The following is a 25,097-nucleotide window of genomic DNA, read 5'->3' as shown; positions in this document are numbered from 1 at the left end:
CGGTGGAACCGGCAAGGAACCAGGTAGGATTGCGGCGAGAAGCTATACCGAGGTGAAATTCCAGTAGATAAGTCGCATATATGAGCCTTATGCCTGAGTTATAAAAGGAGACGCGACGGGATCAGGACAAGACATTGCAAAAACCAGGTATACCCTAGGAAAGACCAGACCGCGTGTTTGATCTGAACAAACCAGAGAAACATTACTCGGCTCAGGCTCGACCGTACATTGCAAGAGCCTTGTGGGGCAGAAAGAATCGGCAGAAGGAAGAGCTGTTAGCTAGGAGGCCTGGATACGTAGACAGCCCTCCAGAGCATAGACATGTGCAGGAGGTGGACTTGACGTCGAAGTCGGACGCCACTTCAGCCACAATCCCAAACAATCGGTGGCGTGGTGGCGGAGTCCGAAGTTTGTTTCCTGTCGACTGCGCTCTGACTCCACGCCTGTCGATTACTCGTTCCCCGACGACGCGAGTGCTTTATATCACACTAGCCCCGTACGATGCCCGTGCGTTTACCGCGCAAGGCGGATCTGTCGACACCGGCGAAGAAAGGTCGTACTCAGGATGACACAGATACCGAGAAAGAGAACACGAAAGCACCCAAGGGCAAGGTTAAGAATGCGCGGCCCAAGAAAGTGGTCAATGGGAAGGGAAAGCGAGCGTATTGTACGTGCAGGGGACCAGACGATGGTACACCCATGGTGGCATGCGCGGAATGCGATGAATGGTCAGTATTCTGTGAGGAATTACATGGACGATATTCTTATCGGTAATGGAGGTACCATTTCCGCTGTGTCGACCTTGACGAGAGGGATGCGGAGGATCTTGGTATGTCCCGTGTTGCCGGTTTCTATTGCCAAGTCGCCTACTGACCGTCCTTATCCTCACTAGCCGTTTATATATGCCCTTCATGTCAACAGAGAACTGGCCGGAGATCAGTCAGTGAGTGTCTTGTATTCCTTCTCACTACCTACACAACGTATCATTCTTTCCCTTCTGCCACCCCTATGTATATCTACGAACAATGTAGTATCTGTTTGTTCTTCAGTCCGTCGCTTGCCAGTGCCACTCGAATCGGCTCGCCCAGGGTAGTGTCGGTCGCATCTCATGGCACTACCATATTGCTATGTACCCTTCTGGGTAGGCGCTGCCGCATCTACCAACGGACCGCATATGCATTGTTCTCAATTTGAGTCCTAGCTCGCGGTCCATTCATATATTGCCTCATGTGAGACTCAAGGTCTACGACGTTTGCGGTGGCAGTACGTACACTGAGTGCAAGTCGAGGCCTGAGCCACACATGAAGACGAGGCGTTTGCGGCGCTCACAATGTCGGCCATTCCTATCTTACATCTTCCTGATCCCTGAGCAGTAGCTGACCTGCGTATTATTGATTTTGTAGTGGAATGGGAGGGCTCCGAAGCGCTGGAAGAGGCCAAAGTCCAGGAATCACCTACAGTTCAGTCAAAGAAGAAACGCACGCGATCCCGGCCTCCCGAAGATGACTCAGAACCATCAGAGAAGGAGGCTTCAGACTTCGAGAGCGATGGCAGCGGTGACGACGAGTATGTGGAGGATGTAGGACGAAGAGGTTCCAAAGGCAACGCGAAGAAGGTATGTGGCGTCAGTCACCTATGCAGCGTCCTCCTAACCGAGCTTACAGCGAGTTGTCCACATCTCTTCCGAGTCGGAATCCGGCGATGAACATAACCATGTCCGGTCGCGTCGTCGCGCGAGCACGGTGTCTGGTCGCAGGAAATCAGCGTCGCCACATCCCAGTGCACATCTGAAACGGAAGGGCTCAAGCGCCGTCCAGTCCCCGGCACCCAAACGCAAAAAGTCCGACAACTCCAATGCGGAAGATCCTGCAAGAAAGTACTGTCTTGGGAAATATGAGGAGATGTTCTGTCAAATCTTCGCGAAGTTTCCCCACTTGCCGAATGATGAGGATGGTAATCACGACGTAGAGAAGGACCCCCAGGAGCTGACACCCGAAGAAAAAGCGCTTGTGGAAGACAAAGCGAAGCAGTTCGCTGCTGAGCTAGAGCGGTGCATTTTCGATACCTATGCTGAACCTGGACATCAGGGAAGGCCTGTAGCGGGAGCAAAGTACAAGTATGTGCTTTGCTAATACCCGAAATGTATGCGTGCTAATGCGGGCTCATAGGGAGCGTTTCCGGATGCTGACCTTTAATTTGAGCAAACCTGACCGTGTCACTCTCCACAAAAACATCGCATCTTCGCGCATTACTCCCAAAGACTTATCGCTTATGTCTTCTACTGACCTTGCGAACGAGGAATTGAAGCAGTCCATAAAGATAGCTGAACAGGAGGCATTGGAGCACTCGATTTTGCAGAAGACGTCGGCACCGCGTGCCAAGATCACGCATAAGGGTTTACAGGATATCGAGGATGTGCATGGTGAGACGACGAGCCAACGTATAGAGCGGGAACGCGCGAGAGAGCAGTTGGAGGAGGAGAAGAGGGAACGGGAGAGGTTGGCCCGTCTTAAGGCAGCTCAGAGGGGATCTGTACCGCCTGAGTCCCCCGTTACGCCTCAGTCGGCAAGTTGGGGTGGGCCTCCGCCTGTGCCTCAGCATGCCATGCATGGCGAGCCCTCGACACACTTCGGCTCTATGAGGCCCCCAGCGAATCCGCTATTTATCCCGACTCCGTCTGAGATGAATACGCCTGTCGTGAACGAGCTAAATCTGGCCGATCTCATTAACTTGGATGAAGAAACGTCGTCTCCTACTAATGAGCCTCCTCCGACGCCCTTCGAAGCGGACTTATCTCTGGTTTCAAGTGAAACTAAGGTCGACGGACAACCGGAGCATGAAGCATCTCCCGTGCAACCTACCGGTATCTCTCCTTTTGCTGCCGGTGTTTCGCGTCCGGACCCTACAGCGCGTACCTCCTTCGACTTGAATTCCTTCTGGTCTTCCGGTGATCAAGAGAAACCCCATACACCGCCGAGGACGCCCACACCGCCGCCAGCGGCTCAGGATGACCAGAGAGATATCAACATGGAGGCGGCCGAAGGCCAGGGTGCTGAAGATGAAGACTTCGACATGTTCCTTGAGCGGGATGATGAAGCATCTAAGGGAGAATCGAACAATTTTCAACCTAATATTCTTCCTATAGAGAAACAGCCGCAAGTCTTCACTGGAGCTGTGAGTACCCCCTCGATCCCTCGTGTAAGTCTTGTATCTAATTATTATGCAGCTGTCGATGCCTATAGATGATGTTGTACCTCAAAACACACCGGTGGTGGCGTACCAAATGGGTGGTCGGTCCATACCGTCTACATCACCACTGTGGCGAACCTTGTTCCCGTCATCGGAACTCAGGATTGACGGACGGGTAGCCGTAGACAAGAGTTCACAGTTCTTGCTTCAAATGAGGATGAACGCCACGAAGGAACTGATCGCGGTGGCTTTTGCACCCATCGCAGGAACAGAGCACCTGTTACGGAAGCTTTCCGATTACCTCAGGACCAAGAAGTAAGTTGAGTCATGCACCTGGTACCTCTTATCCTGATCATGCTTGCGTAGTCGTCATGGTCTCATCTTCCCATGGGGCCATCATCCCAAGGACCACCATCCAGGCCGGGAACTATATATTATCCCGCTTTTGGCTACGGAACCCATACCTGAATATATGGAACTCTTGGATGAATTGCGTCTACCTAAATTACGCGACGCCGATTACCTCGTCGGTATCTGGGTCTTGAACAAGGGCAAACTGGCTCCTCCCCCAACTCCACAAGCCGCACCTGTACCACCTCAGCAAGCCAGTGCGCAACCTGTACAACCATCAAGTTCGTTCCAGCCTCCAGCTGGGTCCCCGCCCAATAACGTTTCTCTGCCTGTGCCTATATCCGCACCCGCACCCGCACTCGCACCCGCTGTTCCTTCAGTTACTCCAGTGCCCGCAGTGCCTTCCAATCCCGTCTCGCCTCCCATCGTCAATCCGTCCGCTGTCGCCGCTGAACTCGCGACATTGACACCCGAGCAAATTCAGCTTATGCTACAAACTCTCAGTACATCAGGCTTGGTTCCACCGGTCAACGTTCCGCTGGCCCCGCCATCAGTCCCTGTCCAACGACCTATCCCCTCCCTGACATCGCAGTCGCCACCCTGGCCTGTTGCTCCCCCAGGTCCCGGATACGTGTCTGGATATCCCCAGAACTCGCCTTCAGGTTCTCAGCCGCCGCGTCATTATTCCCAGCCATCTTACGACCGTAGCCATGACAGGGAGCGTGACTCTCGAGGAGGGCCGCCCTGGGACAGGGATGAGCGTGGATGGCGCGGGGGCCCTAGAGGCCGCGGTCGAAGCCGAGGTGGACGCGGTCGAGGAAGAGAAGGCAGGGATAGAGAGCATGATCGGCACGGCAGGCCTCAGGATACAGGGTGGCCAAGACGTGGTCGTGGAGGCCCGCGGTAAAGTATTGCACGAAGTCTCTTGGATAGTGTTCTATTTGTCTTCTCTATTGCTCTCCATGTATGAACTCTACTGTATCAGTACTGTGCATTAGCTAGTGTCCGTATGATATGACACATATGAGATGAGCAGGAGAAATGCGATTGTAGTGGATTTCGTTTCGTGCAATATAATGTCATTTAGAACCAAGGTTCTGCGTGAGTTGCATAAGCAATTCTTCAATCCTGCGTTGCCGCTCCTCCATGAGATCAAAACGCTTCATCAACTCTCCTGATCCGGGGCCCCCACGGGAAGGAGATCCTTCATCCTCCTCTACATGCGAGGCCGTCTCCGGTCGACCCTCTCCCTGTCCAGGGCTTTCTGACAGAGGTTGACTCAACAAGGAGCCGTGACTACGGGCATCAGAAGTCACTGAAGGGAACTTCTTGGGACTCGATTGCATAGGGTTAAGGTGATAGGGATCGGTGGTGCTCCTTCGGTGTACCGAGGTAAGCCGTCTGCGAGTAGCGGGACCGAAACTGATCATATGTGTTGGCCCGGGGGCGTTGGATGGTGATTCTCGAGCTTCCTCGGGTATATCATCGTCTACGACCAAGGGCTGGAATATCTGGGCGAGAGGACTTGTGAAGCTCTGCGCTGCTTCCGCACCACGGGCCATCGCCGAGTTGACACGCTGCCTGACGGGTACATGGCCTCCTCCCCCAGAGGCAGATGGTTGACCATTTGAAATCTGTTGGCTCGAGGCTTTCGGTGGAATCAGAGGGGCAAATGAGGGACGCCGCCGCGAAGCAGCGGAGAGCCGTCGCTCAGAAGGGCGTCTGGGGCCTTGCTGGCCAGAAAGGAAAGGATCGTCGTAGTCCTGTGTGTCCAGCGCACTGTCACCCATCTCATCCTCGATTTCGAATATCTAGCAGGGAGTCTAATCAAAACCCATAGCTGCCAAACTCCGAACGAGAAGCAACCTACAGCATCTATACTTGAATCTGCGCCAGCAAGGCCCTCAAAGAAAGCTAGGAGGGGTGAAATTTCCATAAGTCTCCGTGAGCCGTGAGATCGAGAAAAGAGCTTACTGAGACGTTTCAATTGCCTTGGCAGGGTATCGAATACTTTCTCCGCGGCGGCACTGACTGTATCGTAGAAGCTGAGGGTGCCGGCCGTTTTGGCCTGGCGTTCGTACCAAGCGATCAAGAGGAGTATCGGAAAGGAAGTCAACCTAGCACGGAACGCGTGAATTTAGTATGGGAATCATCTTGGGATAACCTAAGGCCGGCTACCTGATCATGAATACGTTGACCTATACGGTGTGAGCTGCGCTTGGTGACGTCAAGGGATTCTCTATGGTGAAACTCACCTTGTGGAACCACCGAGGAGACAAAACGTAACTGAGAGGGAACATTATGCACAGTGCGACAAGGTTTATAGGTGGTAAATATGAGAACAATGGATCAGCCTTGACACTGCGAGCAGGAAGTCAATAGGGAATGAGTGACAAGAGGAGGACGATGTACCCTTCTATGGTGGTCACAGCTCGTCTAAACATGGCTTCCGCTTGGGCGTCTTCACTTATGGTCGAGAACGTATGTGAGAGTATCTGAAATAGAGGTTGATGCAGGATGCCTCCCTAGCACTCTGTTTACGTACAGAAACCAAAACTGGGAGAATAAACGTGAGCCGTAATAAGACAAGGTCTGAAGTGAACAACGCTTACCCGTGAGCAGTAGGGTATTGCTCAAGCATGCGTATGCAATCATCATGATCGGCCCAAATATTGGATGGAATTGAGCTGGAACGCGACAACGCAGAAATTCAGAAAAACACAGGATGCTTAGGGCAAACGCCACGTACATGCTTTGTCGAAACCACTTGCGTCCAGTCCAAACCAGAGATCCGCCATCCACCACGCGATCTGCCTACATTCATTAGGTGAATAACCAAGGAATCTATGGAGGAAACACTGGCATTCTTACCCAGCAGAGTAACTAAGACAACGCGGAGGTCAGTGAGATTCGGTGGAAAGGCTAGATGCTTACTCACCCAGCAGAGTTTCTGCTCAGTCTGATATAGGAGTGGTCAACGTTAGCTTCTCGTAATATTGACTCAACTCACGTCCATAACGCATACAAAAATCCAGCGAAACAGAATGCAGCGATAAACATCAAAATAACAAACTGCACGAGCATAGCTCGGACGGATAGGACCATGAGGTTATTCCGCAGCGTAACAAATACGAGCCTATTAGGACAATCATCACTCTGAGCTGAACCCGCACAGGTAGACAACCGACAAACCTTGGGAACATCAGGACTGCGATTACAGCTAACAGGTCTATGCCCGTAGAACGTGCCCAGAAGTCTGGAGTGCGGTTGTGAGTGTCCGTTTCAGACAACACTCAGACCAACGCACTGTCGTGGTACACTCCGTAGAGCCTCAAAAATGCGTACGTGCAGTATACAGTCACTGAAACCAGTAAGTCAATCACGAAGTGGAAATAACCCATTACTGACTAACCGAATGCTAGATCGAAACCATTCTTCATGTATATATTAGTAGCGCGTCTTGACGTTTCATGGTAGGCGCCTTTCACTCACCCAAGTGCCCGTGAAATACACTGTACCCAGCGTCATAAACATCGTATGTTAAAGACGAAGCAAATCGTGAAACTGACCTCTGATGCCATGCTCTTGCATAGCTGCCACCTTCTCCAAGGCAAACCCTAACGCATAGACCATGAACGCGCCTTCAGCAATATTGACACGATCTCGTTGGTTAAGCTCAAGCGCAAAGACGAAAAGGATGAACAGAAGAAGGAAACTGCGAATACGCTCAACGAATAGCAATCAAATTATTACCAGTGGAAGACCTACTCCAGATATTCCAACACCATCCGAATAGCCGGCACTTTCAGACTATCGCAATGTCATACGAGTTGCAGTGGCAAGTGTTTGACGACTTACCGATAATGATCCAATAATGGGGCTTTGTGGGGGTCATAGAAATGTATCGGATTGCGTTTGTACGTCTGTAGCGCGGTTAACATGGGCTAGGGTGTGCTGAGAAGGTTGCCGTGCATACATCTGACAGTATAGAATGGTTGCTTTCGGCTTGATACACACATTTACCACTAAATTCGCGTCCTTAACTGTCAATGTACGACAGCTCGATGTCATAACGCACATCCAAATAGCATTGATAACTTTCTGGCAAGCGGAGCTCTTGATGAACCGCTTCGCCTTGCTGATGATAGCCATCTCGATAGCATTTCCGACGCGGTCCTCGAGCTCATCGCGCTCTTCCCTGGCCTGTGTAATCACATCTGGATCAGCACCGTTGTAGACAGGCCAGCTAGTGGTGGTAACAAGGGCGAGTTCGAGCAAGCTGTGGGCGTGCGCATTGAGCGCACGGATGGCCAGGATCTCGCAGAGCGCTGCGCGAGACCGCGAGAGCTGCGAAGTGGTCAGGCTTTGATCCCGGAGGAAGTGGACACGGTTTATCAAGAAGCAGAAGACGATGGACATGTTTCCTTGTCGCTGGAAGGCGTTATACTTGTCTTCGAGAGGTCGAACAAGGGTATAGGTAAGGTCTGGGGCCGTGAGCTATCCTGTATATTAAGAAAGAGTTCTATTTACTAGTCTGAAGAACGTACAGCGTCGTAAGTCAAAGGCGTATCTAAATCCACAGTGGGTAAGTCGCATGATTGTGAACGTAACCCAACACTCACCGATGAAGTGCTATAGCAGAAACCCCATGTCCGCATAAGTAACACACTATGTTCGACAGAATAGCGAAAGGACTACCATAACATCCTATTAACGCTTCAGTACCACATTCGGCAAGAAGAAAGCACCAAACCCACCGATTTAATCATATGAATTATGGGATAGACCGCTGTCTGCTCAATCTCCTCAGCACGCAGCAGAGGCTGCTGTTCCCTTTGCGCCTCCGACATCCTTTGCGACGCCGAGCTCGCTGTATTCCCAGTCAGAGTACGTGTGCTGCCTAGCAATGCCTGGATTTCGCGTCGAAGTCGGTAATGCACAAGGATCAGCCGGTCGCATTTAGCGCCCAAGGCTCGCACCGCTTCGTATAAATACGGACCAACAACGCGTACATAGATGAGATCACGCGACGCGCCGCCGGACGGGCCTTGCTTCGCAGCCACGATGTCCGACACAAAGCACACAACAACGCCTGAGGCCGCCGCTGCCGCTGCAGCAGATATTGTTAGGAAAGCGAAGAGGGAGGGGACTCTCAGGTATGTCTAATGTCTACATATGCGCAAAGGAGAGAGTTAAAAGGCGCGCTTACTGTAGCAAGCTGACTCCGAGGCTAATACGCCGAGAGGTCGAGCAGCAACTTGGAGCGGCGGAAGGAGAGTTCGATGCTAAGGAGTATAAGAAGGCCATTACTGGGGCCATTGCGTCCGCCAAGGTACCCTGGTCCACATATCGGGGGTGAGGCAGCCTAACGTTTTGTCATAGGATGAGCCGGAGGAAGACGTTAAGCCACAAAAATCGAGCAAGGTGAGCCATGCGCACACGTGCACGGGTCTTGCAGCTTATCATCATATGCCATCGCAAGAAACAAGTAACCCCTGGGGACAACACGACCCCTCCACAGAAAGCTGGGACACACAAGTCCAAATCAGTGATAGAATCAGAGGAGGAAGAGGACGAGGCGCCGAAGAAGTCTAGACCCAAGCAACCCACCTCTGCTGTATGTTCTCATTCCTTGTCGGCGTTGCGTCTCCCCAATTGCAGTTATTGTCAGCCCGTTGTGCAGTCTTCAGAAGATGAGGCAGAGCAGACTGCCTCCGCAGAAAAACCACCACCCGAATCCAAGAAGGTAAACAGTCGTTGTCACTTCTACCATCTGTAGCTCTGACTCTGACGACTACTAGCCTAATGAGGGTAAGCCGCCCAAGAAGAAACGGAAGAAGACGCCCATAGCCTCTGAGGATGAGCGCGAACAAGCTGACACCAACCCGCGGGGAAAACCTAAGAGCAAGTCCGCCGATGCCTCCAAGGTCTTCGTCCCCGTGGGTGGAACGCCGGAGGTTGACGCTGGGGAGGTGCGTCCCTTCTGAATCACTTTTCTGGAGACATGCATTGATTCTCTAACCAGAAAAGCGACTCTGAATTGTCCGTCCTTATTGACGAACCGCCGAAGAAGAGAACGAAGAAAAAGAAGGAAGATGGGGAACCCAAGCGCGTGAGGCTGCCCCACTGTCCACTGCGAATGCGTTGCATACTAATTTTGCTCGGCACAGAGCAAGACCAAAGACTCTAAGTCATCCAAAGAAAAACTCGGGAAAACTTCCAAGACAAAATCGAGCGACAATTTCTCAAAAGACGAGGAAACGATCAAACGCCTCAAGGTATCTGTATCCCAGTCCACCCAGCTACTTTGGCCTCCCGAGCTAATCTCGTTTACTAGTCATACGTGGTGGCCTGCGGCGTGCGCAAAATATGGTCCAAAGAATTCGAAGGCCTGGACAGACCCTCGCAGCAAATCGCACGGCTGAAGGAGATCCTCGCCGGCCTGGGCATGACCGGCCGACTCAGCATGGAGCAGGCCAAGCAAATACGGGAGAAAAGGGAGCTGGAGAAAGAACTCGGTACGCGATGATGCGCTGAGGTTTGACGAAGGTTCGGCTTAACTGATCTTCCGCGCTAGAGGAAGTGCGTCAGTTTGAGGCCAAGATGCTTGCCAAGGGCACGAGGAAGCATAAGACGTCGGAGGACACGGCCGAAGAAGACGGCGAGGAAGAGGAGGAAGGGGATACGAGGAGAACGCAGAGGGTAGGTTGCGTCCCCATTGACTCTTGGTGGTGCTAACTTCTTGTCGTAGAATGCTGCCCGGCGGAGTATCATGGCCTTCTTAGGTGACGAGAGCGATGATGAGTGAGGTGGAAGATGCTCCTAGACTCTCAGTTATGCGTATTTATCGAACTGCATAGTATGCCTGTGTTCCTTGCGTGGCACTCAACCGTTACTGATGTTTTCGGCCTTAGGTCATACATTTACTGTTTATCCAATAAATCCACCACTGTTATTTTACAGTAAGCTAAAGGGTCCCTGCATAGTGGTACAGTTCATGTCCAGCGACCTCCCAATCCCAGATTTGTTATTCAAGGTGAATTGTGAAAAGCTACACGTATGCATAATACAACCAAGGTAAGCATTCAAGTCTAACAACGCGATGATACATGTGAATACCAATAAGAGTACAGTACCTACAATCACGGAAAACAGTCTAGTCCGATATTAGAATTAAGGCAAGCTGACATCTCGGACATACAACTGTAACGCCACAACTACCGCTAGCGCGATCACCAAACCTTCCTCATCGTATGTACCCAGTTCAATACACCGGCCTCTTAAACTTCACCCTTACCACCCCGAGTATAATGCTCACCACGCTCGTCGCCATCGCGAGGCTGCCCACGAAGATCTCCATTTTACCGAACCCGAACCGCCCGTACTTGCCGCTGAGCGCGCCGGTGCCCTTTCCCGCATCGTACAGGATGCCCGAGATGATGGGCCCGATGACAGCCGCGACTCCCTTGATGGTCGCAAACAGCCCGAAGATGTACGGCTGCAGCTCGCCCTTCTTGCCCGCGCAGTCCGTCGCCGCGGGTTGCCACACCGAGGCGAAGCCCCCACTCTATACGTCAGTTCGCGATGCATGAGTCTACCATCCGATAATAATAGTGCGAAGGAACTTACGAGACCGCCGAAAAGGACGGCAAAACCAAAGACCTGCCCGAGGTTGTAGGAGAAGCCCCAGAGAAGGAACGCGACGAGCGCGCTGCCGAACGCGCTTGCGCACGCGATCCACGGGTACGGCAGGCGATCGCACAGATAGCCGATCGCGACCTGTCCGAAGATACACGCGACATTGAACACGGACAGCACGGCCGTCGCGGAGAGCGAGGACGCAACAGAGGTGGTGAACACGGTCAGGTAGAGCGAGACCGGAAAGTAAGAGAGTGCTTGGAGCATGTTCACGCACGACTGCGGGCAGGCGCGCTTAGCTCCCAACAATGCAAGGACACACAAACGAGGGATGATACTCACGAACATCCAGAACGCGGCGTCCCGGAAGAATGGCAGCTCTTTGGGCACCACGCTCGGCCGAGGGGAGCCTTTCTCGTGCTTCGGAAGGGGCACACGCGGGTTAACCGCCAGCACGGCTGGTCCAGCGACCACTGCCATGATCAGGGCCCATATGCGTAATGTCCAACGAAACCCCAGACGTGACAGGAGGGCGTTCAGGATGAGTGGGAATACGAAGCCTACCAACAGACGACAAGTGTGAGTCCGTTAGGAGGTAAACCAGGTTATGGACAGCAGAGGCGTACCGCCGATACCGGAGCCGCCCATGACCAGCCCACCGGCGAGGCCGCGGTGCTTGACGAACCACTGAGGCAGCCAGAAGACGATGGGGATGTAAATCATCCCGCCTGCCAACCCGTAGATGACGCCTTGCAGGATGATAAGCTGCCATATCTTGGAGGCACAAAAGCGGCGTAAGATATCATGCTCCAGCGAGGAAGAGAGCATGCGAGGCTTACGGCATTAGCGAAGCTGGACACTACGAGCGCAGCGACGGCGACAACGAGACCAACCCACATTGTCGGTTTAATGAGGGTGGGGTAACGACGGAAGTATAACATTAGTGGAATCGTCTATCAAGTGGTGAGTGAAGGTGGTCATCGGCATGTCTAGGGGAGAAGACATACTGAACCGAATGTCAGTGCCAACGACACTGTTCCTACCGCGGAGATAGCGACATTGGAGGCTGATTGGAATTCATGTGTCGAGTAATACTCTGAAGATGCAAGATTCAGAATAACGCTACTTTGTTTTTTATGTGGTCTACCTTGGAAGACGCCGTAGCTATGATCATGTTAGTACAAGGTCATGCTCCTAGACATGGCATTGGAGACTGACGAATATCCGAACCCCCAGACCATGGTCTCAAGCCAGAAGGCCGCAAAACAGAATGTCCAAGCCCTCCAACCCCCGTCGACAGGTGGCAGCTCCGTCTCACGTCCGCTGACGACCTCACTTACGTCTTCAGCGTTGCTGGCAATCCTCTGCTGCTCATGTTCTGAGAGGGCATCTTTCTCCTGGAACTCCTTCGACCGCTGCATGACCAGCGTGGCGTCCGACCGGTACCGACCGTGGCCTCCCAGCGCTCGTGGAAGCCGCAACGTCCCTTCCGACCGTACATTACGCAGCTCGCTAGGATTTCTGGATAATTCCTGGACGCTGGCTGCAGGCCGCAGTGCCAGTTCAGTCGCCATATCCGGCATTCTTTTGCCCAAGCCGAGGAGTTATAAGCTGAACTGGGATATCTGAACAGTCAAGCGTCAGCAGCCCACCAGAGGGTGAAGGATACAAGCGGCAAATAACACGCCGACGGTATGTATAGAAGGTTTGCATAATGGACAGGTTCGAGATCATGCATCGTGAGTTGGATCGCTGTCTCAGTGATCTTTGCCGGAAGACCTCCATAACACATCCATTTATGGAAACCTGCATCGCTTCCATCTTTCGTTCTTTGTGGCTCTGCGTGGGACTCATCCAAGCTCTATTTAAGTACACGAGGTGCTCTGCTTAGTCCGCTACGCTTATCATGAGCAAAGGAAGGAGTCTGCAACTAGTCTGCATCAACAATGATTCATGCCGAAGATGCGTAGAAGACGAGCGCAGTCGTAGGCAAAGTAAGGACTCTCTTCGACAAAAGTATAGGGGATCCACACCCCGTCTTGTGTGAATACGGGATAACACCGGACGGCACAATTTTGCTGCCCGGTCTGTTCGGAGGGAAGTACCCGATCACTCATAGCGCCCATGGGAGAACGCCCTCGTGCATCAGTCTACCCTGCACGCCTTGATCAACGTATTCGTCTTTTGAGCAACGGTCGGACAATCATGCGACGCAAGTACTTCCTCCAAATACTTGGCCGGGCGGGAGGTATGTATGAACTCCTGCGCACATATGCTCCGTGCTGCCTAGGAATGCGGCGGGACCTGTTGTCTGCCCTATTTCCATCGTCGGGCTCCGTACCGCGTGGACCTTATCATATGGAAGAAAGAAAGTTATATCTGCGCGGCCTCCCTTGTTGGAGCCGGAGTATCTGCATCACGCAGTATTGAAACCTCCTTCCGGGGGTGACCCGCTTCGTCCTCCGAGTCTCCGACGCGTTCCTCCTCTTCAGGTCGTTAAGCCATGCCTGATGCGTCCAAGCAACTACGACCAGGCTAATCGCATCTCTATCTGACGCGCCCGATCACTTCATTCATCTCAATGCGCAGTCCAGCTCAGCATGATTATTGAATGCCCCCGAGCCCGAGCTGACGGAAGCAAATGAATTTGCTTCCGTCAGTTTCCCTGCTTTATCTCCAGCCTCGGGGCAGTCTCGGACCCTCCCCGCTTGAGTAACTCCAGAGGCTAGGACCAGAGCCCACGCACTTGGACAAGGTTCACCGACGGTTCTACGCTGATCCACTGGAGAGCCACTGCGATACGGATAGAGACCAGGCATCACCAGTAGTATCACCTAAGTGTCCAGGGCAGCCAGAGGACTGGAATGACCATGGCCACCTTTGGACATCCTATCCGCGAATGCGGTCATTGCGACTCATTCAACGTCAATCATCCATCAGTTTCACTGCCAATCAGTAATCCGCCGCCACTGATAGTAGCCACAGTTGTCGTGTTGCTCGCACCTTCAATATTACCCAGCTGTTACCCAGTTGCCAATGGGGTCCGCGCTAACGGCGACTACTGTTGCTGTATAATCCAACAATTACCGGATCAATGGGAACGAGCGCCGATACCAGATCACCTTGGAAGTTGGACGATGAAACATTCACAGCTGCACCGCGGTGATGTCCTTATCAAGGAAGTGCAATAATACATTCCACTTACAGCAGAATTGTGCGATCAGAGCAGCAAATTTACTGCAGGTCGTAGCTGACTTCGTGGGCGCAACATGAGAAATCGCGAAAGAAGTGCTCTAGCTTAGCACAGCGGAAGACTGTCCTTTCGTAAACTCTGGCGATTCTAAAGAACTTGCTCGAAGTGATCTGCAGTCTGCTGTGCAAGATGCGGACGCGCGAAGAAAGCTTTGGAAGCATGCTGTAACCAGGGGTTCCCTTTCCCACTTCCCTTGAACGGCCAGAATAGAATGCGCGTATCTGAGATAAAGCAAGTCGAATCACGCACCCGATATCTCACTGCGCACCACAGCAACGCATTGCCCCCTCTAGAATACATTCTATTGCACTTACTGATACTGATAACCATGGAGCCCTTGTCACCTCCCCGTTCCCGCAAAGAATCGCGCACCCTCCCCATCCGCGACCGCAATAATCTGCGCCCGCCCCGTCTTCGCCAGGACAGCGATGGCCTTCCTCAGTAGCACCACGGGGATGCCGGTGAGCGGGGAGGGCACGGGCGGGTCGGTGATTTCGTAGAACGTGAGGATCGTGGTGAGCTGGCCCGTGGACGTGACCTGGGTGATGTAAGGTTATTTGGATTAAAGAAAAGGTACCCGAGGGAAAGGAGGTACGCACCCATTGGTGGAGGACCTCGGCCCATTCCTCGGGGAGTCGCCAGTATAGGAGCACAGAGCGCGTCTGCTTCGGCGGCTCGTACACCGCCTGGTTCTTCGCTACCATCTCTGACAGTATGTAGGATAAATGCGAAGGGAGTAATCTACCTATCTCCGCGCCACCCGTGAGTGGATATCCCATGATACGGCGGCATTGATACGCACGCTTTATTCGGTCGTTCCTAAGGATCTCGTCCCATTCGCTGCCTTGAGTCTCAGCGTCCTCTACGCGTATGAAGAACAGATTGCGGTGCCGCGCGTAAGACAGGATCAGGCGACTCCATGTTTCAGTTACGATCTTCTGAGTGTTTGGGTTCGGTTGCTGTCTGCGAACGTACACCTTTAGTGTCTATCCGTCGCAGGCACATACGCTTTCGCGTCCTCACGTAAAGAAGGGCGGAGCAGAATGTATGGATGGTAGCAGAAAACCTGTAATCCGTGAGCCGACTGAGTGGCACGGCGCCGGGAGACAAACCTGATCGTGTTGTGTGCGTTGATAGAGCCATTCAGCTTCGCGTCGACAGGGGAGCTAAGGTGATTAGCCACAGCACAAACAAAACCAAACTGTCCGACACACTTTGGATTTGCTTCCTTCCAACCTGCAACTCCAGTTCCTACAAAGCTGCTGTATAATCGCTCTCCTGGCTTGTCTGTTGATTGAACGGCTTAGACTTGCGATACCTTTGTTGGTACTGGAGGCGTCGAGTTTTTCTTGCGATTTCCAGAGGAACGACAATATTGAACGTGACATCGACCTTAGGCGCGTCACCATATATGGTCGTCTCTGCACAAAGGCTTTGGACTGTCGAAATGCGCATGGGCGACTCGGCGAGCAAAGTGGTAGGCAGAGTAGCTCCTCTTCATATATACGGTAGAGTTTGCACAGAATAGCAAACCAATGCAATCGATGCTTATCTGCAGGGCGAACCGATGCCCCGTGTTCCCCACGAGGCTCCCGCCGTACTCCAGCATGGTGAACATAGTGCTTATAAACCGGGGTGCGCGTACCGCGTCTGCCTGATACTTGATCATTGTCCGCCACTGGTGGCCGCCCCCGCTACATTGACTCCGACCGTCATCAGCCGTTACTCTTCGTTCTGTCTTTGACCATGATAGCCGTTTTCACTGATACCCAGCTTATATGGTGTGGTGTCGCGAGTGCGGCAGCTGCTTTAAGCTACGGCCTCAGAAATTCTGGGTTCCGTATTCCACTCCAACTCCCGAGCCCCCCGAGGTGAGTTGTGGATCCTGACAGCTGTGCAATCATGATTATGATAATGCCACCGCGCTACCTCTGTCAAGCCTGCCGAGCCTAGCTTTCGCGAGTGAGGCTCTGACACGGATATCTCTGGGGAAGCGCAAGCGTAGTTCCTCTCACGTCTCAAATGCGTCAGCCTCTACGCTAGAGTCAGACCGAGATAGGATCGCGTCAGACTCGGAGGAAAACGAAGATATCGTGAGTGCCACACCGGGGTACTTGCTTCCAGGCCCGCTGACGGGACTGCAGGTTGCCGATGAGGCTCAATCCTCATCGCCCATTCCAGCGCGGGATGACGATGATACGGTAAGTCCCTTGTAGCACGCCTATTGCACCCTCTATATTGAATGGGCTTGCTGCCATGGCAGTACGAAGTGAGTCCGAATCAGTCTCCGACTAAATAAGCGGAAACCTGACATTCGATTAAAGGATGCCTCTCGTCGCAAGCGGCAACGGATATCCGCCGAGCGCGAGGGAATCGAAGAACTAGTAGGCCTTGTTATCCTCCTACACGGCTAACGGTTACTCACGGGGAGACGCTATGCAGGCAACCATCTCGATGGACGTCGATGTGCCATCCCAGGAACTAGAGCCAACCCAGGACATCATCCAAGTCGATGAACCTTCCAAAGACCTAGTTCCCGCTCAGGAAACAGCGGAACCGCCGGTTCTTAACCCCGACTCTTTTGACGTACCTGTACGTTACTCTTATTCACGTCGGACTTATGTCATGGCCCGCCTGCTTCTCGAAGAAATTGGAACGTCCGCGGTATATTCTGCCGTGCGAGTGGACTACAGAAGATGCCAATACTACTTCAAACCCCGACTATCCACGATCTTCGAAGCCCAGGCGGGCACATCCATATTCTCCCGTGCATACGAAGGCCACTAACAAGCTGTGCATCCAGATTGCTACCGAAGTCGCCGAAGTTGTGACGCCTGCGAGTGATACGAGCGAAGCGCTGCTGGAAGCGGGTGCGAATATTCCTGATGACTCATCTTCGGGAGCACGAGTGGTATGCAGGAGCCCCTATAATTTTGTGTCGTTATTGCTCACATCCATCAGCCGCCTGCAAACGCGTCTACGGCCATTACAACGGCCAGCTCGCCGCGGCGCGCATCAGCAGATTTCCACCATACATCGAGCTTCCCCGCTGCCACTTCCAGCACGGTACGCCTTTTGATCTGCGGGTAGTTTCATTACAGTGCTGATCAGGTGCATCAAAGTCTACGAAGTGGGCCTCCACTCCGACATGGGCTTCGAGGTCGGCCTCCACCATCCCGCCAGCTTTCCCTTCAGGACCAGTAAGTAGCAATGTGTGGCGCGTACATGAGCAGCTTTAGATGAACACTGTTTGAACAGCTTAGGCATCCAGATGCGTTCTCTGCGTTCGCGTCAACGCAGTCGACGGTCGGTTTCAAGTGTGCTCGAAATACGGACGATTCAGCCTTACCCGCCTGGATGGACACCTCGTCTCCTGCGACACGCACTTCCATTGATGACTCATCGGAACCTGAGAAGCCTTTGGCTATGCAGGTACATAAGCCAAGCAGCCACAACTGTAAGGCGTGTTGTAGGATTCTACCGATGGCTTGAACTTACGAGCCTTGTTCAGGCATTACAGGAGAGGAGGACGAGGATGTCGAGGCCGATCTGAAGGGGGTTCGACTCCTCGTCAAGCGAGGGAGCAAGGACTTCGTGGACTGTGGACGGGGCCACATCAAGCTCCTTGAGAGTAAGGAACCTGCGAGCGAACGTCTAGGTAGGCATGTCTACTTATGACATGTACTGGTGTCTCACGGCGAGCAGTGTTCCGAAGAGAGCAAGTACTGAAGCTCGCTATGAACGTACGCTTACGGTCGACTGTGCGGTGTACATTCAGCGAAGAGGAGAATGTGCTGCGTGTCATCCTCAAGGAACCGAGCGATGTAGGCTCTGAGGAGCTGGTTGTCTATGCACTCAAGGTGAGACCGTACCTCCCTACCCATGATCTGCAGCTGAACGCGTGTCTGAAGGTCGGCAAGGCATCAAAGAAAGAGTTTGCCGACTTCGCGGCTTTGGTCGCGGGCAGTCCGCATCTGAAGGCGGCGTAGAACCTTTTTCTTTCCCGGATACCCTACACTACTGTAGACTCCGACTACCCACAGCTAAATCCCGGCGTCGTACATGGACTATTTTTTCGGCGTGACTCTTCTTTCGCATGAATGCAGCGGTGGCAGCGCTTCGGGAAAGCGGCTCTACGCTGGCTTGGGCTGTTGACGGACTTGGCGGTATGTTATTATGTGTATGTATGAGTATCATGCTATGATATGCGCATGATATACTGTACAGACAAGGGAGCGAGTCAAGACTCAGACTAAGTTTGAGGTGAGTGCCCGTCATCGTGCTTGTGACATCCTGGGCGGCACAAGGTCAGTCTCGGTCCATGTGGACTACCCAAATGAACGCACTCAGACAGCCGCCAATTGAGCTTCTGTCCATTCCCACAGTTTCTTGGCCACATTCTGGTCCTTGGATAGTTTGTCGCGTCGGCCAGGCTTGCCAACTGGTTCGTAGAATTCACCGTTCACTATATCCTCCTTCTTGTGCGTAGCGGCCCACAGTTGATTATATGCACCTTCCTCAGGTGTCAAAATTCTTCCAAGGTTCGTGACATAGATTATGGCTCTCTGGACGAAAGACAGATTCGCGACCATATCCGTACCGACGACGCCAGGGTGCACCGAGACACTGGTGATTTCCGGATATCGCCTGGAGACCTCGACTGCATAGAGAACGTTGGCTAGTTTGCTCTGGCCGTATGCCCTCCATCCGTTGAAGCCAAGACCCTCTTGTGGAGTCTTGAGATCGTTGAAAACGATACCCTCGTTGGGATGGAGCCGGTATCCCAATGAGGTGACTAGGACGATCCGCACATCAGCGCCAGGTTGTTGGGCCGTCTGAAGCATGATGGGCAAGAGATGCTTGATAAAGAGTGCGTGCCCAAGATGGTGCGTGGCGAAGTGTACTTCGTATCCATTTTTGGACAGAGCTGGTGTCTCGGCCTTTATACCCGCATTCGCGATGAGGACGTCAAGACGCTGAAGGCGGAGCTGCTTAGCAGCTTCATTAACCGATGCGAGGGACGAGAGGTCGCATTGGACGAAGGTAGTCTTGACGCGAGGCGACGCTGTTGCGACTTCATTTACTACTTCCTCGGCACTCCTGGCGTTGCGCCCGGTGAAGTATATATGGTCGGGCCCATGCTTGGCAAGAGCGAGGATTGTCGCTTTGCCCACGCCCGCGGTACCTTCATTCAAATATCTCAACGTCTCGAATCATGGTCCATACATCGGTTTTATTAAGCCCTTACCACCAGTGATAAGGATGATTTTCCCGGATAGACTGGGAATATCCTTCTCGGGGTCAAAGTTTTCGCAAAACTTCATAACGATAGCGAGATGAAGTACGGCAGGGAAGTCTTCGGATTGACGTAGGGCCCAACCTGAGCCTGAGGGGAGAAATGGTTTGACGTACACCTGGGTACTTATACGTATCACACTAGCACTTAATCCTTACTAAGGTTTAAGATGGGGCAAATGGGTGCCGAGGCGACGCGCCCAGCACGGCAGGTACAAACAAGCCTGCGCTTACTGCGGGATACCTACCCACTGGCAGTGATGGATAGCTATAGGCGGACCGTGGATGGACCGCGTCACTCACCTTGAGCTCTTGAGCAATGGTCGTCACGATGGACGAGTCACTTCAATTGTGAGCATGAGTTGTAGTACTTACTACCTACTCCAATATGGTCATGGATCATAGTTCAGTTGTTTGGGATTCGTTCCTCGATTACTGTACTATCGGTCGTATTTTATCCCTCAACGTGAATGTCGTCCATCGAGTACTAGTATAAACTCATGTTCTATATGATTCTATACAATGAGAATGAAGACCATGAGTAGTGTCACAGTACAAAGAAGTCTGTAGTTCATGACAGTTCGAACTCCCAGTGACGTGGAAACTACCTGCTGCACCTGATAATTCCCGCAAGTCGGAGCAGAGGCGCCAATAACTTCAGGGTTAGAGAGACGGTGCACCTTCCCATTGAAAGCGGAAGAGCCGCTCGAAGATTCTACAACGGCACTTGCCCCAAGAATAGCGCCATTCCCTGTTGAGTAATTCAGCCTCAATAAGGTACAAAAAATGGGAGAGTTTCTGGCCCACCTCCGTATGCACGAACTTGTACATAAGGTGATTCTGAATCCATGGTCAGAGAGGTCTCGAATAGCGATCGGGACGCATTGGCGGCGGATGAGAGGGTGTGGGGGGCACTCTTGTCGCCGACTGCGACTTCCCACATCTGGACCTCCGTCGCACCGTTCCTAGAGTCTTCGTCAACTTTGCATACTCTGTCCCAGCGCAATGGTGGCCTCACCAGCTGACGTAGACAGTCCTGGTATATCCAAGCACCAGATCAGCTTGGCCTACTCAAGAGAATCTTTCTCCAGACACATACGTGCCGTTAATCGCTAAGTCTGGTACAGCTCTCGGAAACCCTTGCCATGTAGTTGATTTGAAAGCACGATAATTCTAGTTGCGGGAATGTCAGGAACAAACGTAAATAGCGCTGAACCTGAAACTCACTTGCACAGGGCCGTCACTCAGGTTCTGACCACCAAGAGCTGCGGAGTACATCATAGTACCATTCGGGCTGATTCATGAAACTCAATAAATTTATACAGAACCTAGCGGACCGAGCACCACCTACTAATACTCGGATAACCTGAGCACATAATTCAATTATCTTTGATGCAGCGGCTCAAAAAAGCCGCACGTACCACGGACTCGAGCCCCACCCGAGCAGCCAATTACCACTCGCGAGCAACTAGCCACATGTGAGCACCATGTGACAGACATGACAATACTGCGTTTGGACATACATTCGTGTTACCTTGAGATTGGATAGGATGGGACTGCAAAGGGTAGAAGGCCGTTCTGAGCGAGACACTCATGTTGTCGAAGTTCAGGTCCATAACCATGCCTCGTCCAGCTGAGTCAATCAATCAGAAACCTACGTGTCCCTGCGACACACTGAGCGGCAGGAACTCACTGCTTTCGTCAGTATCGTCGCCGTTACCTATGTGTCTGGTTAGCCGAACGAACTCGGGAGCGAGTACAAAGAGTTGAGGGACTCACTGGCATTATCGAAGAGGGATATGGCGGTGTAATTATCGCGCCACCGGGCGTCGTGCTGCCACTCGTAATTGCAATCATCGCACATGTCCCAGTCGCTATGCTTGCCTCCCATCGTCCATATCACATCACCCGTGATTCCATCTACTTTGTAGAGCTGGTGATAATGCCTGAACAACGGACAGCAGGTCTACACGAAATTAGCGATCCAAAAAGCGAGCGCGCCCACCTGGAAGAGACGAGGTAATTCCCGTCCGTGTCTTTATCAATGGAGTTCATATGGAAGCTGAGGTGTTGCACGTTGCACCCGTCGTCAGCGATCCTTTCAACCCGCTCTCGTTAATGAAGACTTACTAGTCCCAAGGATTGCTTTCGCTGTCGTCGGTCCAGAATCCTTCATACGAGTCCGCGAAATCGACGTGATCGCTCGCACTACAGAACAGATTAATCATGACAGCGTTGCCCTTAGGCGTCGCACCGTGTATGCACGCACTTCCAACTAAATAAGACATCTCCTGTAGCGATGTCAATCCTGAAGGTTATCAGCGTAGGGAATCACAGCGTTTTTAGGAAAGCGAAAGCTCACTCTTGAAATGCGCACTCCAGCAGCCAGTCGTCCCCGGTCCCTCCGACTTCGCTCAAGTCGGTGTTAAGCACATAGTACGCCGTCAAAAGTGCCGTCCGGTTGTTCACCGGTGGTATATAAAATTCATGGATATCTGCACCGTTTGGGAAAGTACTCGTGAAGTTGTAGATGACGTCGTAAGTCGAATTCATTATAATTCCCTGAGTTGTGAAATGTCAACACGTCGAGTACGTATGCTGAAGGCAGCAAGACGCACCCGTCCTGCTCCCCATCCGTTCACTACGTCTCCAACCCACATAGTCATGACTTCCGTCCCGTTTAGCTGCAAGATTATAGTTCAATGAGTAACCATCTAGTCCCTTCGTTGGTCATGTAGGTCATACCGTCTGTGTCCTCAGGTCAAAGCAGTCATTGATGCCCATACCGGCCCCAGCCCAGATCAAGTCACCGTCGGACCTGTAAATGGCCGGTCCAGGCATGGGTACGCTCGTCCCTCTCGGACACCTAGTCCTTATTTAATGACCACTCCCAGGGCAAACATGTCCAAGGGTATTCAGACTCACGTAAAGTAATATCCACATTCATAATCACTACTAGGATCCGAGGTGATCAAGAGTGCTACTGGATTCAGATCTGACCGAGAGTTGTACTAGAAACATGTAGTCAAAAATCCTCAGGCGACTACTCTAAGCACCGGGAAAAAGGCAGACCATGGACTTACTGTGTATGTTTGTTGACCACACGCGATATCCAGAAGAGCAAGTGCTGCCAGGACCCAAAGGACGACCATTACAGCGCAGGCGATGCCTGGAGTTAGCTAAACGGACACAGAGAGGTCGATGCGCAGGCAAAGCACTCAAGATGACTTCCGTCTATACATACTATCGACTGCGGAACGCAGGTCTATGTCACTGATAGGGCGCCGTTCCCTGCAGCCTATGCGGCCTCCATCGGCACAGTGATGTAAAATTATAAGGCCCTATCCGACGCATGCATATGGTGAGATGCGATTGTTGTACTAAGTAGTGGTCTTGACCCGCTCTGGTCGAGTATCAAACCAAGCATTCACTAGCACTGATTAATGATTACCGGTGATGGGAAGAAAGCGAGTGAGCTATATAGGCTGCGGCTTCAGTCACTGTGGCGCAAATTTGCCTCATCTGCATGATAAGATGTACTACCGTGACCAGTACCGTGACATACATAGTAGTATAGTACAGCAAATAACTTCATAATCGGTGCTCAGTAGGAGACGCAACGACCTTTCAGCCAGATAGCTATTTCCAACCACAAAGGCTGTCAAGGATGAATTCTGTCGTGTAACTACGAAGGCGATCGCCAGAGACATCCTCAGATGCAAAAGGGTTGCCCAAACGGTACGTCAAAATACTGCCCGCGCGATGCAAGTTACCTTCCGTATGTCACTTATGAAGAAGAAGACCAAACACTTACGAAGAAGTGAGGAGGGTTAATCCCCGTAGAAACGACGGAGTCTGAGCAAGTCGGGTCTTCACCATCTGGGGCGCACTCTTTCGTATTAGCAGCCGTTGGAGGGTCTGGGTTCTGCCAATGCTCAATCCCTGAACAAAGCTGTGGGTAGGATGGGCTGAATTTTGGGGGCAATCCATACCATGATGCCTGTAGCCTAGGGCTGGCGATATCATCGTTGGGACACTGTCAAGGGAATACCAGATTCACATCTTTTACGATATACGAACCAACGTCATGAGCGTACGTACCCATCAGTCGTGTGGACAACTAGAGAGAATGTATCAGTATTCGTACAGAGACCATGGAACACCGCCATTCACATCGATATGCGTTCGAGCCAAATAGGTCGTTGACATAGTACGCGTAGGTCGGATTGCCCAAGCGAGGTTCTCCATATGTGTACATCCGCACGGCGCTACGTGAGAGTATCACCTCATCATGCAAAGCGTGGAGAGCAGCTGCGCGTACTTGCTAGGGAAATTCGATATCATGCTGACTGCAGCGAGCGACGACAACGCGCCGCCCAGGGAGTGTCCGCTGGTAACGATAGAATAGTCGGGATAGTCTACAAGCTGATCTCCGACGGCGGATATTATGCGAAGGGCTACAGAGTTCCAACTCACGCCCCACTCCGCTCAGTTGGCGGCAGAGATTAAGATGTGCCTGACTTACTCGGTGAGAATCCCGGTGTGCACCTCCGTCCCAACTAGAACATAAATGGATTTAATCTGCTGGATGGTATTGTATCTGACGAAGTGTACTAACTGGGAGGTGATACCCCAGGGGTGGTGTATGCCTCAAGTGCAACCTCGCCGTCCTCAAGGTAATCCTGTACGGACGTGCTGACGGGCGGGAAAGGAGGTGAGAGAGGGGGCCGCTCCGGAAGCAGGAAAGACGCATTACCTCCCTCGTAAGGCTATTACGATTTCTCGGCGGTTGTCATCCCTGGCTATGAAACCTTGGGTGTCGGTAGTCGCCTCGGAGAACTAGCAGTGAGATGCAACAGTCAAGGAGTGTTTTGTTATCGCGCTATAGGGCGGGAATATAGACCTCCTCGATAAGAGTGTCGCCGTTCGGGCTGGAGCAATTTACGTTATATGCAGACGAAGCATACTGGAAGTAGAAGAATAGGTCATCAAATAATGCTGATGCATAAGGAGTCAGAGAGCATCAGTAGCATGCATATTCCAGAGGCTGGCACCTTCTGAGATGGCTCTCTTCTCGATGTTCGCGGAAGAGACCAGCGGAGGCCCTTCAGCAATAGCAACGGCAGCACAGAAGACAAAGAGCAAAGAGAGAAATTGCATCGTGGGTACCTGCGACGTAGAATGTCTGAGGCACGGACACCGGTCTTCCTTTACATTGCAGCAGCCTTTTATATGGCCTCTGAGCCGTCACCTGTCGACAGCATAATAAGGTCAATTGGCATAATGATACGACGGCATCCGAAAGCAGATGGAGAGTCGACGGGCTATCTCCGAGAAGCCCATAGTTACAAGGTCTGCTGCACGAACGATA

General features: G+C 52.3%; 9 protein-coding genes across 9 annotated transcripts; 3 read left to right on the top strand and 6 right to left on the bottom strand.

The window, feature by feature from the left end:
* Positions 1 to 501: 501 nt before the first annotated feature.
* GLOTRDRAFT_120866 (uncharacterized protein) lies at positions 502 to 4,538 on the top strand (the record flags this gene model as incomplete). The annotated part of the gene is made up of 9 exons (XM_007866876.1): positions 502 to 728; positions 780 to 829; positions 893 to 943; positions 1,404 to 1,615; positions 1,665 to 2,116; positions 2,169 to 3,198; positions 3,227 to 3,504; positions 3,556 to 4,202; positions 4,258 to 4,538. 9 exons carry the CDS (start codon positions 502 to 504, stop codon positions 4,536 to 4,538), a joined length of 3,228 nt encoding a protein of 1,075 aa, XP_007865067.1.
* An 81-nt stretch (positions 4,539 to 4,619) lies between these two features.
* On the bottom strand, positions 4,620 to 8,390 carry GLOTRDRAFT_128260 (uncharacterized protein; the record flags this gene model as incomplete). The annotated part of the gene is made up of 24 exons (XM_007866875.1): positions 4,620 to 5,351; positions 5,411 to 5,454; positions 5,515 to 5,608; positions 5,796 to 5,901; positions 5,953 to 6,035; positions 6,086 to 6,096; positions 6,153 to 6,227; positions 6,290 to 6,354; positions 6,412 to 6,423; positions 6,479 to 6,499; positions 6,551 to 6,676; positions 6,733 to 6,796; positions 6,848 to 6,901; positions 6,953 to 6,974; positions 7,033 to 7,052; positions 7,110 to 7,255; positions 7,309 to 7,350; positions 7,399 to 7,463; positions 7,517 to 7,565; positions 7,619 to 8,037; positions 8,088 to 8,110; positions 8,163 to 8,172; positions 8,239 to 8,247; positions 8,298 to 8,390. 24 exons carry the CDS (start codon positions 8,388 to 8,390, stop codon positions 4,620 to 4,622), a joined length of 2,385 nt encoding a protein of 794 aa, XP_007865066.1.
* A 214-nt stretch (positions 8,391 to 8,604) lies between these two features.
* On the top strand, positions 8,605 to 10,590 carry GLOTRDRAFT_138077 (uncharacterized protein; the record flags this gene model as incomplete). The annotated part of the gene is made up of 12 exons (XM_007866874.1): positions 8,605 to 8,696; positions 8,755 to 8,872; positions 8,923 to 8,964; positions 9,023 to 9,157; positions 9,212 to 9,286; positions 9,342 to 9,512; positions 9,566 to 9,652; positions 9,711 to 9,818; positions 9,878 to 10,058; positions 10,118 to 10,242; positions 10,292 to 10,399; positions 10,455 to 10,590. 11 exons carry the CDS (start codon positions 8,605 to 8,607, stop codon positions 10,346 to 10,348), a joined length of 1,191 nt encoding a protein of 396 aa, XP_007865065.1. The 3' UTR covers positions 10,349 to 10,399; positions 10,455 to 10,590.
* Positions 10,591 to 10,605: 15 nt separating this feature from the next.
* Positions 10,606 to 12,740, bottom strand: GLOTRDRAFT_110743 (MFS general substrate transporter). Its single transcript, XM_007866873.1, has 8 exons — positions 12,397 to 12,740; positions 12,326 to 12,342; positions 12,186 to 12,274; positions 12,018 to 12,131; positions 11,805 to 11,952; positions 11,521 to 11,738; positions 11,170 to 11,457; positions 10,606 to 11,107 (listed from the first exon to the last, which is right to left on the bottom strand). Exons 1-8 carry the CDS (start codon positions 12,597 to 12,599, stop codon positions 10,805 to 10,807), a joined length of 1,380 nt encoding a protein of 459 aa, XP_007865064.1. The 5' UTR covers positions 12,600 to 12,740; the 3' UTR covers positions 10,606 to 10,804.
* Positions 12,741 to 14,600: 1,860 nt separating this feature from the next.
* GLOTRDRAFT_115608 (ESCRT-II complex, vps25 subunit) lies at positions 14,601 to 15,574 on the bottom strand (the record flags this gene model as incomplete). The annotated part of the gene is made up of 5 exons (XM_007866872.1): positions 14,601 to 14,969; positions 15,031 to 15,176; positions 15,234 to 15,394; positions 15,455 to 15,497; positions 15,544 to 15,574. 5 exons carry the CDS (start codon positions 15,572 to 15,574, stop codon positions 14,772 to 14,774), a joined length of 579 nt encoding a protein of 192 aa, XP_007865063.1. The 3' UTR covers positions 14,601 to 14,771.
* A 603-nt stretch (positions 15,575 to 16,177) lies between these two features.
* On the top strand, positions 16,178 to 18,420 carry GLOTRDRAFT_128256 (uncharacterized protein; the record flags this gene model as incomplete). Its single annotated transcript, XM_007866871.1, has 13 exons — positions 16,178 to 16,302; positions 16,371 to 16,524; positions 16,576 to 16,632; positions 16,695 to 16,700; positions 16,756 to 16,815; positions 16,874 to 17,023; positions 17,079 to 17,342; positions 17,393 to 17,497; positions 17,554 to 17,631; positions 17,690 to 17,888; positions 17,943 to 18,089; positions 18,137 to 18,291; positions 18,343 to 18,420. 13 exons carry the CDS (start codon positions 16,178 to 16,180, stop codon positions 18,418 to 18,420), a joined length of 1,578 nt encoding a protein of 525 aa, XP_007865062.1.
* A 357-nt stretch (positions 18,421 to 18,777) lies between these two features.
* Positions 18,778 to 19,755, bottom strand: GLOTRDRAFT_40147 (oxidoreductase; the record flags this gene model as incomplete). The annotated part of the gene is made up of 2 exons (XM_007866630.1): positions 18,778 to 19,616; positions 19,680 to 19,755. The coding sequence occupies 2 exons, from the start codon at positions 19,753 to 19,755 to the stop codon at positions 18,778 to 18,780; spliced, it is 915 nt and encodes a 304-aa protein (XP_007864821.1).
* Positions 19,756 to 20,197: 442 nt separating this feature from the next.
* GLOTRDRAFT_110742 (uncharacterized protein) lies at positions 20,198 to 21,194 on the bottom strand. Its single transcript, XM_007866870.1, has 7 exons — positions 21,148 to 21,194; positions 21,078 to 21,092; positions 20,954 to 21,020; positions 20,826 to 20,899; positions 20,745 to 20,762; positions 20,534 to 20,691; positions 20,198 to 20,477 (listed from the first exon to the last, which is right to left on the bottom strand). The coding sequence occupies exons 3-7, from the start codon at positions 21,005 to 21,007 to the stop codon at positions 20,242 to 20,244; spliced, it is 540 nt and encodes a 179-aa protein (XP_007865061.1). The 5' UTR covers positions 21,008 to 21,020; positions 21,078 to 21,092; positions 21,148 to 21,194; the 3' UTR covers positions 20,198 to 20,241.
* Positions 21,129 to 22,521, bottom strand: GLOTRDRAFT_74895 (uncharacterized protein; the record flags this gene model as incomplete). Its single annotated transcript, XM_007866869.1, has 9 exons — positions 22,472 to 22,521; positions 22,345 to 22,410; positions 22,089 to 22,288; positions 21,996 to 22,034; positions 21,857 to 21,934; positions 21,732 to 21,788; positions 21,473 to 21,672; positions 21,250 to 21,359; positions 21,129 to 21,194 (listed from the first exon to the last, which is right to left on the bottom strand). The coding sequence occupies exons 1-9, from the start codon at positions 22,508 to 22,510 to the stop codon at positions 21,129 to 21,131; spliced, it is 855 nt and encodes a 284-aa protein (XP_007865060.1). The 5' UTR covers positions 22,511 to 22,521.
* Between the last annotated feature and the right edge of the window lie 2,576 nt (positions 22,522 to 25,097).

This window comes from Gloeophyllum trabeum, assembly GCF_000344685.1.
Source record: "Gloeophyllum trabeum ATCC 11539 unplaced genomic scaffold GLOTRscaffold_00005, whole genome shotgun sequence".
Lineage (NCBI taxonomy): Eukaryota > Fungi > Basidiomycota > Agaricomycetes > Gloeophyllales > Gloeophyllaceae > Gloeophyllum > Gloeophyllum trabeum.
This window is presented reverse-complemented; position numbering and strand designations above follow the sequence as displayed.

Excerpts from the sequence above, each read along its gene's own strand:
- GLOTRDRAFT_110743 (XM_007866873.1), bottom strand. The coding sequence starts at position 12,599 with ATGCAGCGGTCGAAGGAGTTCCAGGAGAAAGATGCCCTCTCAGAACAT. Across the intron at positions 11,953-12,017 it reads TGTCCAGCTTCGCTAATGCC|ATATGGCAGCTTATCATCCT; the intron begins GTAAGCCTCGCA and ends TGTGCCTCCAAG. Across the intron at positions 11,739-11,804 it reads GGGCGGCTCCGGTATCGGCG|GCTTCGTATTCCCACTCATC; the intron begins GTACGCCTCTGC and ends GTCTGTTGGTAG.
- GLOTRDRAFT_110742 (XM_007866870.1), bottom strand. The coding sequence starts at position 21,007 with ATGATGTACTCCGCAGCTCTTGGTGGTCAGAACCTGAGTGACGGCCCT. Across the intron at positions 20,900-20,953 it reads TGAGTGACGGCCCTGTGCAA|AATTATCGTGCTTTCAAATC; the intron begins GTGAGTTTCAGG and ends TCCCGCAACTAG. Across the intron at positions 20,478-20,533 it reads ACAAGTTCGTGCATACGGAG|GGAATGGCGCTATTCTTGGG; the intron begins GTGGGCCAGAAA and ends ATTACTCAACAG.